Source organism: Equus caballus, chromosome 3 (genome assembly GCF_041296265.1).
Source record: "Equus caballus isolate H_3958 breed thoroughbred chromosome 3, TB-T2T, whole genome shotgun sequence".
Lineage (NCBI taxonomy): Eukaryota > Metazoa > Chordata > Mammalia > Perissodactyla > Equidae > Equus > Equus caballus.
Window position 1 is genome coordinate 23,165,998 of NC_091686.1, and position 12,044 is coordinate 23,178,041.

Genomic DNA, 12,044 nt, shown 5'->3' on the forward strand with positions numbered 1-12,044 from the left:
CCCAGTGGCATAGTGGTTAAATTCACACGCTCCACCGCAGCAGCCCAGGGTTTGAGAGTTCAGATCCCAGGTGTGGACCTACACACCACTCAGCAAGCCATGCTGTGGCAGTGTCCCACACAGAAAATAGACAAAAGATTGACACAGATGTTAGCTCAGTGACAATCTTCCTCAAGCAAAAAGAGGACTGGCAACAGATGTTAGCTCAGGGCCACTCTTCCTCACAATAAATAAATAAATAAAGTCTATGAGGATGAGTAAAAGGCATGTTTAAGACAGGGAGAACAGTTGGAGACAAGGCAGGAATGGCACAGAATCCTAGACAACACCTTCATTTTAATTATGAGGAAACTGAGCATTAGATAAGTGGTTTGCACAGACGTTAGCAGATACTGGAAAAACCTAAATTAGAAAGCAAGACTATGGCATCTTATCTCATATAAGTAAATTGGAGTCTTAGATACTGGTCTTAAATTCAAGGCTAGAGTTCAGACTTCATCCATTTGGCAATGAAAAGCCATCAAAGATGGTAAAACAGGGACGGGGAAATTATTTCACCTGGGTTGTATCTTGTCCAATTAATGATATGACTATAAAGGTTGAATTTTATAGGAAAGTCAATGAAATGCCATATGGAAACCAGTGAACTAGTTCAGACTAATGCCACAGAAAAGGGATACAGAATTAAAAACAGAACTTAGCACTCAGCTGAAAGTGGTGGAGGACAACAAAAATTGAGATTTTATAACCGAGTTGCTAGAAATGACTTATTCGTACTTAAAAAATACTGAGGTTGGGGGGGGCTGGCCCCGTGGCCGAGTGGTTAAGTTCACATGCTCCGCTGCAGCCGGCCCAGTGTTTCGTTGGTTCGAATCCTGGACGCGGACATGGCACTGCTCATCAGACCACGCTGAGGCAGCATCCCACGTGCCACAACTAGAAGAACCCACAACGAAGAATATACAACTGTGTACCGGGGGGCTTTGGGGAGAAAAAGGAAAAATAAAATCTTAAAAAAAAAAAAAAATACTGAGGTTGGGAGGATTGGTGATGTGACTGGGCAGTCGTGGGTACTGATAAGTTTCAACTTTACAGTTGTACAAGTGAAACGTTTGTGAAACATCTGTTTAATACTAAGTAGTCCAATAAATATTTATTCAATGAAATAATGAGAGATCACTTGTCAAACTCTTTTTGCAGCTACCCACAAGTAACGTAAAAGGGAAAGAGCAAAACTTTGTTTTGAAGAAACTAAAAAATTCTCATGAAAAGCTCCATGGTCTTGCAGCTACATCTCCCTCCTGCGAACTTTTACAGTAACCAGGGTGAACTAGGATATTAAAAGGATTACTCACTGGTTTCCAAATTCTGATGCTACAAAAAGGAAGCCTGTTTTAAGCACACACATGGCAGCGGCAACAGGCACAGTATCAAAATACTTGAGCCGGATCTCAGTAACCTGGAGTGAAAAGAAAAAAGATTTTAGTCAGTGTGTGGGCAAGTGAAGCTAGACAGTGTTTACGTCCTCCATAATATCAGCTGTTATTTAAGGACTGTAGATTTTTCTTTATCTCATTCACTGTGTTTTTCACCTCCAACATTTCTGATTGGTTTTTTTTTTTTTTTTAGTTTCAATCTCTTTTGTGAAGAATTCCTTCTGTTCATTGATTTTATTCCTGAGATCATTAAACTGTCTCTCTGAGTTTTCTTATGGAAGGTAGCCCAGTACTATAAGATACTGTAAACAGAGTAGCAAATAAATACTGTCCTTAATATCTAAACCAGGGGTCAGCAAACCACAGCCCACAGACCAGCCATGGCTATTTGTTTACATACTACCTATGGCTGCTTTTGTTTTTTGGGTTTTTAAAGGTATGCTTTTTGATGAGGAAGATTGGCCCTGAGCTAACATCTGTTGCCAATCTTCCTTTTTTTTTTTTCTTTTCTCCCCAAAGCCCCAGCACATAGTTGTATATAATAGTGGTACGTCATTCTAGTTCTTCTAGGTGGGATGCTGCCACAGCATGGCTTGATGAACAGTGCGTAGGTCTGCGCCCAGGATCCAAACAAGCAAACCCCAGGCCAGTGAAGCGAAGCGTGCAAACCCAACTACTCAGTCACAGGGCCAGCCAGATCTATGGCTGCTTTTGTTCCACAATGGCAGTTGAGTAGTTCAAACAGACCTAACAGCCCACAAAAGCTGAAAATACTACCTGGCCATTACAAAAAAAAGTCAGCTAACTCTTGAGCTAAAGAGGTATCTAAGAAATTGCCCAGGTGTTCAGAGCTCCTCCACAGGATGAAAGAAGTAACAGACCATGTGTATGAGGTATTACCAGTTTTCAGTAGACAGGGAGAGCTTTCTCTTATTCACTAGAAGTGGCATTACCCACTCTCATATTATTGTACATGAGACTACCAGACCAGAAGTCTGTTAACCAGAGGGAGAAAACCTATGATCATATAGCAGTTCCAAACTTTAAAAGCTTTAACACCTTAGGCAACCACTTTTTAAGGCTTTTGGCTTCCAGCTTTTTAAGTTGTAAAGTATTAACTGTCCTGTCTATCTCAGACTAGTTGTAATGTACACGTTTTATAAAACCACTTTGTAAACCTTAAACATACACACAAATATCAGTTTTTAAAATAAGGTTATTTAATTATATTAACTTAGAATGAAAAAGTAGAAAGTTTTATCAACTAGACTAACCGTAACCAATGGTTTTTTTCATTTTTTCCCCTCCACACATGCTCTGCTTACCATATCTTCATCTGTCTCCAAAGTGATCTTGAAGATATCTCCCTGCTCAGTTTGGGCCAAAAAGAAGAACATCGATTTGGTCTTATGGGTGGCAGAGCAGACAAAAATCATTCCTCTTTCAGGGTCATCCAGGTCATTCTAGCAAAGTGAAATACACAACCAACATCTTAGAAAATGAGCACTACTCATTTCTGGAACTCCAACAGGGATCATGCAGGCCACCCAAGGCCTAGAGGCATCTGGAGCCTCTCTTACAAGATAGCTTTGACCAAGAGCAGCCTGCCAGCCACAAGAGTAAAACACATAGCTAAAAATTCTTGTCTACTATAAATACAGAATAAAGCCTATGTACTGAAAAATAGCCACAATTCCACTCTACAGCCTGATCAGATTGTAAGGCAAGAACTATCTCCAGAGAAAAACGTCAGAGAAGAGACATGAAAAGTAAAGAATCATCATTTCAGGCTGTGAATAAAACTGTTACATGTCCACAACACTACCATCCAAACCATCCATCATCAGCCTTGTTCTACATCAACTTCCTTGGTTCCTAAAAGGCATCCCCTTGGCTATGATTTTGCATTTTTTCTTTTAAAGTTTCCAACATTTTGTATTTCTCTAAGTAAGGTCTTCAACGGCAAACATGTTTTATACTTCTCTGTAGCTCCGAAGCCAAGTAAAGTGCCTGACAGTTACATGCTCAATAAATTTCTGATCAACCAAATCGAATTACTTTCCATCCCTTACTGAGAATTTAACTTGATAAATTTCTTCTCAGGTTTTCTAAAATTGATGGAATCTTACTCAGATGCCATGTATTGGATAAACTAAATAAGTCCTAAAAGGTCCTACCCAGGACCTATACATTAATACCAAAATGATGATAAATAATCCAGGGTTGAGAGGAGAAACTAAGGAAGCAGAGGTGAAATAAGATTAGCCACATGTTGATAACTGCTGAAGCTGGGTACACAGAAGTTCATTATACTCTACTTTTGTATATGCCTAATAATTTCCATAATAAACTGCTAAAATTAAAAACAATAAAACACCATTTTCAACTACCAATGTAGTAACTGACTGAGGAGAAAACCAGTGTGTGAAAAGATGTTGGGGAAAAGAATATTTAGTCTTAAAGTTCACCAGCAGATTCCACACCAAGTACAAAAACAGAAAAGTATCTTTACAATGAAGAGTAGCAGGAAGATACCACCTTAACGCAGTGATCAATTTAGATCACCAACAGAGTCAAAGCAATATTATGAGCCCCTAATGTGATATAGTGGGAAATATGTATCACCACCTATGTAATAATTCTATCAAAAAAATACTAATATGGATACACTCATGAGGAAAAAGATTATGGGACAAACTACAAGAAAATTAGCCCCAGACTCTAAAGACCAAAAACAAAGGAGAGAGGAAATATTCTAAATTAAAGGAGACTACAGGTAGATATAAGGATCTTTTCTGGACGATGAGAGAAATTGGTATATGAACTGTACATAAGATAATTCTATTACACAAAAGGGTAAGTTTCTTGGGCATGATATTGGTAGTGTGGTTATGTAGGAAAATTTCCTTATTCTTAGGAGTTACATCTTAGGAGATTCTTGAAGTGTCAAAATGCCCGCAACTTATGTTCTAACGGTTTTGTCTAAAAAAGTATATAGATATTTCATAAGAAAGAAAAGGCAAATGTAGCAAAACATTAATAATTAGTGAATCTAAGTACAGGCATATAGAAATTAATTGTTCTATTCTTTTAAAATTTTCTATATGTTGGAATGGCGGTAGGGGAGACAAAAAGAATGAAAGACAACTTATCTCCATAAATATGGCTGGCTCCTTCAAACTAGAAACTTTCAGGAATTTCAAATTGATAATGTCCATAGGTTCTTGAATGAAATGGAAATTGTGTTGGGTTTTAATTTCCCTTCTCAAAGAATCTGTTTGGCTTTTACTAAAATATTTTACCAGCTTTATTAAAAACATTTGCAGAGAAACTAAAACTTAGACAAACTAAGAGACTACACTGTAATTACAAAAATTAAGTTCATTTCACAAACACGAATATATCTTCTCTTACGGCAAAGATCTTACCCGTCTCCTGGGAATTGGACAGCGGATATCTGGTTGGTCACCAAAGTTCTTGTAGGTGATATAGTTTTCAGAACAGATGAGCACTCCACTTGGACCATCTGACCCTCCTGGAACTGTCAGAGGAAATAAAACTTACCAATAATTTGACATAACCATGAATTACGATTTAGCTTTCAATTCCTTCTCTCCTTCAGCACCACGGTGTGCCTGAAGCTGAGAAACATTCAAAGTGTTTCTTTTCCCTAACAATTATATTAGACAAGGATGGAGCACAGTTTGGGTGATCTCAGCCTGTCCAGATATCCGATACCGCATCTAAATTTTTAGCTTCGAGCCCAAAACTCAGTTCTCAGCTTCACACCTATAATCCAAAACTGCCTATTAGACACTCTCACATGAATATTCCACAGCAGCTTAAAAATACAATGTGTTCACAAACAACTTCAAGTTCCCTCCCAAACCTGTTCCACATCCTGGGTTCTCCACCTTAGAGAACACCACCATCAACTAATAGACAACATGGAAACCTGGGTGTCACCCTTCAATTCTCTCCTCTCCCAAAGCTCTATTAATTCTACTTCCTTAGCAGCTCTCTTGGTGCTAAACTCTCATGATGCTGCCAATCTCTCTTGGTTTAGTGAAACAGCTTCCTGACCAATGTCCTGGCTTATAGTCTTTTTATCCTCCATTCCACTAGCCAAAATGTAAGCAAGTAATCTTTCTAAAATGTTAATCTTCCACAGGTTATTATTCCCCCGCTTAAAATCCTTCAGTAGCTACCTCCTCACCACTACCTTTACCCTAGCCCTTCTGCTCTAATGATCCAATCACAATGAGCTTCCAGTTCTTTCAATGAACCACGTTCTTTCTGGCATTTGGGCCTTTGTGCATCCTGTTCCCTTTGCTCACAACAGAAACTCCTTCCTCCACCCCCGCTGTACCTAGCTAACTCCTAACTAGTCCTCAGGTCTCAGCCTAGAGAGCAATTCTCCAGAAAGCTTTCTCTAACACATTTCCTTCCTTTCCCTGGATTACGGACCCCTCTTGTGCACTGTCATGGCATATGGCACACACTGGCAATTTTTTTGTTACTTGCACACAATCACCACTAGACTCAACCCTGCATAAAAGGAGACACCATTTTTAATTTTTCACTGCAGGACCAGGATCCAGTGGACTGACTTTGCACATACTGATTGTAGAGGCTCAATAAAAATTTGAACAAATGAAGCCCTCATAAATGAAAGGTGTAGTAGTATGTTACAGTAAGTAATGTGTAATCTATTTTCCAAGGTTCTTCTTCTTAATACACAAATAGTCTCTTCCTTAGATTTAATGCTCAAAGGCAAGTGCTGTCTTATATTATTCTTCTCCAAAATCCTACCCCAACAACAGACATATTTCATTTTAAACATCAATCCAAGTGCAAATGACTCAAAACAGAAAAGAATGGATCAGTCTTTCCCAGGCCTGCTGAAATTTAGATGACCACAAATAGACCTGTCCTCCTCTAGTCTAAACTAGATAAACAGATACTGATTTTCTAACAGTGACTATCTTTGAGCTCCTACAGAAATCTTACTTAATTATGATGCACTTAAAATGCTGTTGAATTTGATTTGCTAAAAGTTTAGATTTTTTTATCTATGATCATAAGTATAACTAGCCTGTAAATATTTCCTGTTACTGTCCTTACAGTTTTGTTACTGAAGTTACATTAGGCTCATAAAGTAGCATAATAGCTTTTATTCTTTTTCTAATCTCTGGAGAAATGTAAGGTTCCTGAAAATTCTAGACCTTAAATCTTTTGGAGGAAAGAGATTTTTGACTACTTCTCCAATTTCTTTAGTGGATGCTGACCTATTCAGGTTCTTAATTTCTTCTTGGATCAACTTTGGTATTGACAAAATATCAAAATTTTATCAGTATTATAAACATTTTCAAAAATGTTTCTATTTCACTAAGTTTATAAATCCACGGACATACAATTTTATCTCGTTGTGTTTGTCCATTTCATTTGTCTTTTCAAAGGACTAGGTTTTGATTTTCTTAATGAGAGTGAAAGACTGACTACAGTCAAAACATCACAGCCATCAAGAATAATCAATATTCCAAGCTGACTGCTCTCCTTGTCCTTTCTTCCCTGTCCCCACTAGAGGATAAGAGTTAACCACTGCATGAACTTGTAACCTTAGCAAAACATGGACAAGGTATTCAGGTTTACTACAAACAGATTATAGTTTCCAAATTCTATTAAATAAATCCTCATAAAGCTAAGCATAAAATGGACCAAGCAAAAGGGTACAGAGCAGCTCTGAGAGAAAAGTACCTGTAATAAGGAAGTTGCCATGTTCCTCCAAAGGTTCACTGTATTTTCGGACCACATGATTTAAACCAAGGTCTAACTCATAGAAAGTAAGTGTCTGCTGGGTATTAGCCGCTGCTTCCCCTGTTGGATCATTGTCTGCTTCCTACAGAGGAGTACAGTGGCACAAGAACTAGTCAGTACCATAAAATAAAATTTTTGGAGCTGGAAAGGGCATCAGGGTTCCTCCATTTTACAAACACAGAAGAGGCCCACAGATGCCAAATGGTTTGCCAGAGTTCACACTACTAGGTAAAAGCAGAGCTGGAACAATAACCTGGGTCTCCTATTTCTAGGACCAGGATTCCCTCTAGTGGATACTGCCTTTCATTCAAGGGAAAGAATGGTAAGCCCCACCTTTCAAAACTTCCCTGTGAAAACAGACAGTTTCACCCCCCTTTTCAGGCAGCTTTTCCCAATAAATACCCTGTTTCCATAGGGAGATTGTTCAAATCAGAGCAAAGTGCTATTATATAGTCAGGTAAGCTCTGAAACATTCCAAAGTGTTTTAGTAAGGCATTTGGAATACGGAAAAGATTTGTTAGCATAAGAGATATAAGACGTGTGATGAAGATACAATCTCAGGAAAGCAGTGAGGACAGTGGAAGAAACTCAGAGGGGAGAGGAGGAGAGAAAGGGAATAGCGGGTGGGGAGGGAGAGTGACAGACAGACACATGGTGCCATTACCTCATAATCCATTTCCAGACAAGCAAACATTGGATTTTCAAATCCCACATCTACACCAACCACATGATATACTAAAGTGTTCGCTTTGTGAGCCTCCAGGGGAGATGAAATGGTAAGTCGGGCTGCAGCATCCCTGTTCAAGATATACACCAATTTCTGTTTCTCAATGGCACCTGTAGTTGAAGGAGACAAAACATACAACATTTCCAGATAGTGAAAAGAGGGGCTTACAGAACAACTAGCTAGATTCACATCATGATTATTTTTAAAAAGTCATTAACAGCCAGCACTAACTCTACAAGTGTATTAACTTAGGATTTTGCTATCACTAACATAGACAACAGCATCAAATATCCACCTCCTTCCTAATAGGGATCTTAACATCCCACTAACTCTTCAAAATTCTTTAAGGTGCCTTAGATTTAATGATATTGGAAAACTAACTAATTCATAAAATTGGTAGCTTTATTCTCTGAATTAGACTTAAGAATTTTGTGATTGCTCAGCAAGGTTTGCTCTCTGGAGGCCTGATCAGATACACAGATTTTCTTCAAGAGGTTTATCAGAGAAGAGACATGAACCTGAATCATCACTTCAGGCCAGTGAAAACAATCATAGCCACTGTCTAATAATGTAAAATCAATTCATTGTAGTCTTTTTGCTATAGATAAATAAGAAATGGAAAAACATCTATTTTCAACTAGACAGGCAGTAGAAAAGGTGTGCCAAGACTTTTCCCAGTGTTTTAAAAGGAAAAGCAACTTTAAACCATGGAGTCAACCCAAATATGATCTAAACTTTACCCAGTTAAGTGACTTATTGGCACCCTGCCAAGATCACAGCATTGTTCTCCTAAACTAAGCATCTCCAAGACTCAGATATGCACTTCTTAGAGCAAGTCACTCACTAATCATAACAGCTCGCCCTTTGGGATCCACAGCTAAGAACTGGCCAGGAACGATGCGGCGGCATCCACTCTTGCCAAAGGTTTCTTGGTGAATTTTCTCAAACATATTCTTAGACGGCTGGTATTCCAGGATAACAATCCGACCTGAGTCACTGCCAACCACAATGTAGTCTTTGGTGCCACCTGTCAGCCTAAAGGCCATGAGCGACCGGATAACACCAAATACTTCCACAGTTAGTAGAGTGTGTACTTTGCCCGTGTTGGGGTCAGGGCGAAGTAGCTCCAAGATCTTCCCACGGGAAACAACAATTTCCTGCTGTTTGGTTCCTACATGGCCAAAAAATAAAGATCATTAACCATCAGAAAGAGTCCAAAAAGTGACCTGAATGAATCAAAATGCCCCTAAAGATAAATATAACTAAATGTTTGGAGCTCAATATTTTAATTTATTCTATAAATTTACTTAAAAGGTAATTTACCTAGGATTGAAATAACCTAACTAAAGCGGTATCAAAGTGTTCAAAGAATGGTTACACAGTTATTTTTAAAAACTTTTTATTATTCTAAGATTTCCATCAATCTGCATAATTGGGAGCTGTCTACAAATAGTTTTAACATATAATGTTTAGCTTCATAAGATTAAAAATTTCCAAAGGCTCTTTCTAGCCCATCTTTAAGGCTATTGTTCTAAAAAATTATATTGTTTTTGTGCAGTTTGATGTAGTGTCTCAAAGAACTTTTAAAGCTGCCATCTAATACATACTTTATCTTTCTAAACTCACTCCTAAAAAGTTCACCTTTCAGAACTGCAATCAACACCTCCAAATGCATAGCAGCCAACTTGTCCCCATCTCTCCCTGCGTGCTACATAATTCCACCTGGATGAGTTGTCATCAACTTCCAACTAAATGTTTAAAATAACTAAGTTCCTCCTTCCCCAAACTTCCTCTCTGGTCCCAACTAACCTGCTATCAATGTTACTGTCATTTTCTCTGCCACCCAGACTAGAAACTCATATCCTTCTCTTTCTTTCTATCCCCACTGCCCTAGTACAGGTCTACACTATCTAATGCTTACATGGCTTCCTATCCTATCTGATATCCCACTCCTACCCATCTCTATCCATTATCATTTGTTCAATGCCACCATTTATCAGGCCACCTTACTTTCCAAAGGTCCTTTGGGGATCAGCTAAGATCAAGTACTTCAAAGAGTTTTGGAAACTGTAAAGCATTATATAAATTACAATGTTCTCTATGTTTAAAAAAAATTCCTTTCTGTAATTTTCTTTAGGAAAAAAGTTTGAATTTGAAAAAGGAATTTGAAGCATAAAACTAGTAATATTAAAAATGTTAAATTCAGAAAGATAGTTAATTGAGAACTTACCAGAGAAGTTGCCATGAATGGCAAAGCTGATGCCAGTGGCTCGTTGCAAGGTCAAGTTGTACAGGAACATGGTGGCAGCAACACTGAGCCACCCACAACTCCACAATCCAGGCCTTGGTTATACCAAGTCAAAGAAAGCTAAGAGCACATAAAATTAAAAAAAATATCAGCTGGGAAATTATTAATTTAACAGACATTTCCATATGGGAACTTCTGGCTGGAGACAGCAGAACCAGTAAAGGCCTACTGAAGAAAAACCTATTTATAATTAGAGTGCCTTCTATATGCCAAGCACTATACTACATACTTCGCCTCTAATCTCGCAAGAAATCTATAAGAGTACTCAATATTATACTAACTTCATAGATGAGGAAATTGAGGCTAAAAAATTAAATCACCTGCCTGAGGTCACATAACAAGCTGTAAAAATGTTGGGAGCTGGGATCTGAACCATTAACGCAACACTATCTATTTGCCTTTACTGTCACAGAAACCAAGTAGGTCTACATTTACTTGTATCTGAATAGGGTACACATTCATGTGGTTCAGAATTCAAAAGCACAGCAAAAAGCTTCCTCCACCCATTCTGAGCCATCCAGTTCTCCCCTCTGAGGGAATCAATTTCACCAAGTTATATTGTGTCCTTCTAGATATTTTCTGTATGTACAAGCAATAATATACATTAACACTGTATTTTATTCCCTCTTTTTAATTGAAGGTTGGGGACTATATATTGTACACTCACAACACACTACAAATTACTATTTATTTATTTAATTTATTTTTTTAAGGAAGATCAGCCCTGAGCTAACATCTGCCACCAATCCTCCTCTTTTTGCTGAGGAAGACTCGCCCTGAGCTAACATCCGTACCAATCTTCCTCTACTTTACACGTGGGACACCTGCCACAGCATGGCCTGACAAGCGGTGTGTAGGTTCGCACCAGGGATCCAAACTGGCAAACCCTGGGCCACCAAAGCAGAACGTGCGAACTTAATCGCTGTGCCACCGACTAGCCCCAAAAATTACTATTTATTATTTTATCTGTCTTCAATATAGCAATAAACAAAAGGCTTTCTCATTTCTATTTTACAGCTGCAGAGTATTCCATTGACAGGGTATACTAAAATTCATTTAGCCTATACCCTACTGATGGACATTTAGGTTGTTCCCAGGCTTTTACTATTATGAACACTGCTGCAAATAACATCTCTCGTATGTACATCATTTATATGTGGATGAATCTATCTCTAAGATAAATTCCTAGAAGCGAAATTACTGGATTGAAGAATTTATACATATGAAATTTTGATATTGCCAGATCACCTTTCAAAAAGACTCTAATTTACACCTCCAACAATGTATGAGTCCCTATTCCTGGACAAACAGATCCCTGCTAATGTAACAGATAAAAATTAGTAACTTAAGTGTAGTTTTCATTTGCGTCTCTGTATAGCTCTATTATTTGAGGAGTAACTAGAATTTAAAATTTAAACCTACTCACCACCAAAAACTAAAACAAAACTGAATTCCTGCCACTTCTGCAAGAGGTCTCCCTAAGGGAGTATACAGTCACAGAAAATGATTCCTCTCATCAGACAGGACTGACGACTGCAAACTGACTGATGTACCACTACCATAAAAAAATTACCCCAAACTACATCTATACACAGCTACTGCTGGAAAAATAGATTTTTCTTCAATTAAAGATGAAACCAAGGGATCTTGAGAAGTCCAAAGTAATCACTGTGTAATTAACATATGAATTTGGTTTTGTTAAGTGACAAAAGAGAATTATGAGTGAATGTCCTCATAATTAATAATAATTTGGGGG

The 12,044-nt window shown here is 38.1% G+C and overlaps 1 protein-coding gene and 2 non-coding genes across 3 annotated transcripts in view; all 3 read right to left on the reverse strand.

Annotated features, from left to right (window-relative positions):
- SF3B3 (splicing factor 3b subunit 3) overlaps window positions 1-12,044 on the reverse strand; it is a 52,320-nt gene that overhangs the window by 38,743 nt on the left and 1,533 nt on the right. The window contains exons 2-8 of the mRNA XM_001500830.7: window positions 10,211-10,348; window positions 8,825-9,151; window positions 7,918-8,090; window positions 7,194-7,335; window positions 4,865-4,977; window positions 2,762-2,899; window positions 1,356-1,459 (exon numbers count right to left, since the gene is read on the reverse strand). Of these exons, the coding sequence (XP_001500880.1) occupies window positions 1,356-1,459; window positions 2,762-2,899; window positions 4,865-4,977; window positions 7,194-7,335; window positions 7,918-8,090; window positions 8,825-9,151; window positions 10,211-10,280 (1,067 nt within the window). The 5' untranslated portion in view covers window positions 10,281-10,348. The remainder of the gene's footprint in view (window positions 1-1,355; window positions 1,460-2,761; window positions 2,900-4,864; window positions 4,978-7,193; window positions 7,336-7,917; window positions 8,091-8,824; window positions 9,152-10,210; window positions 10,349-12,044) is intronic.
- LOC111773060 (small nucleolar RNA SNORD111) lies at window positions 3,140-3,229 on the reverse strand. The gene has a single exon (XR_002807262.1). It is a non-coding gene; the product is annotated as a small nucleolar RNA SNORD111 (small nucleolar RNA).
- On the reverse strand, window positions 8,441-8,519 carry LOC111773061 (small nucleolar RNA SNORD111). The gene has a single exon (XR_002807263.1). It is a non-coding gene; the product is annotated as a small nucleolar RNA SNORD111 (small nucleolar RNA).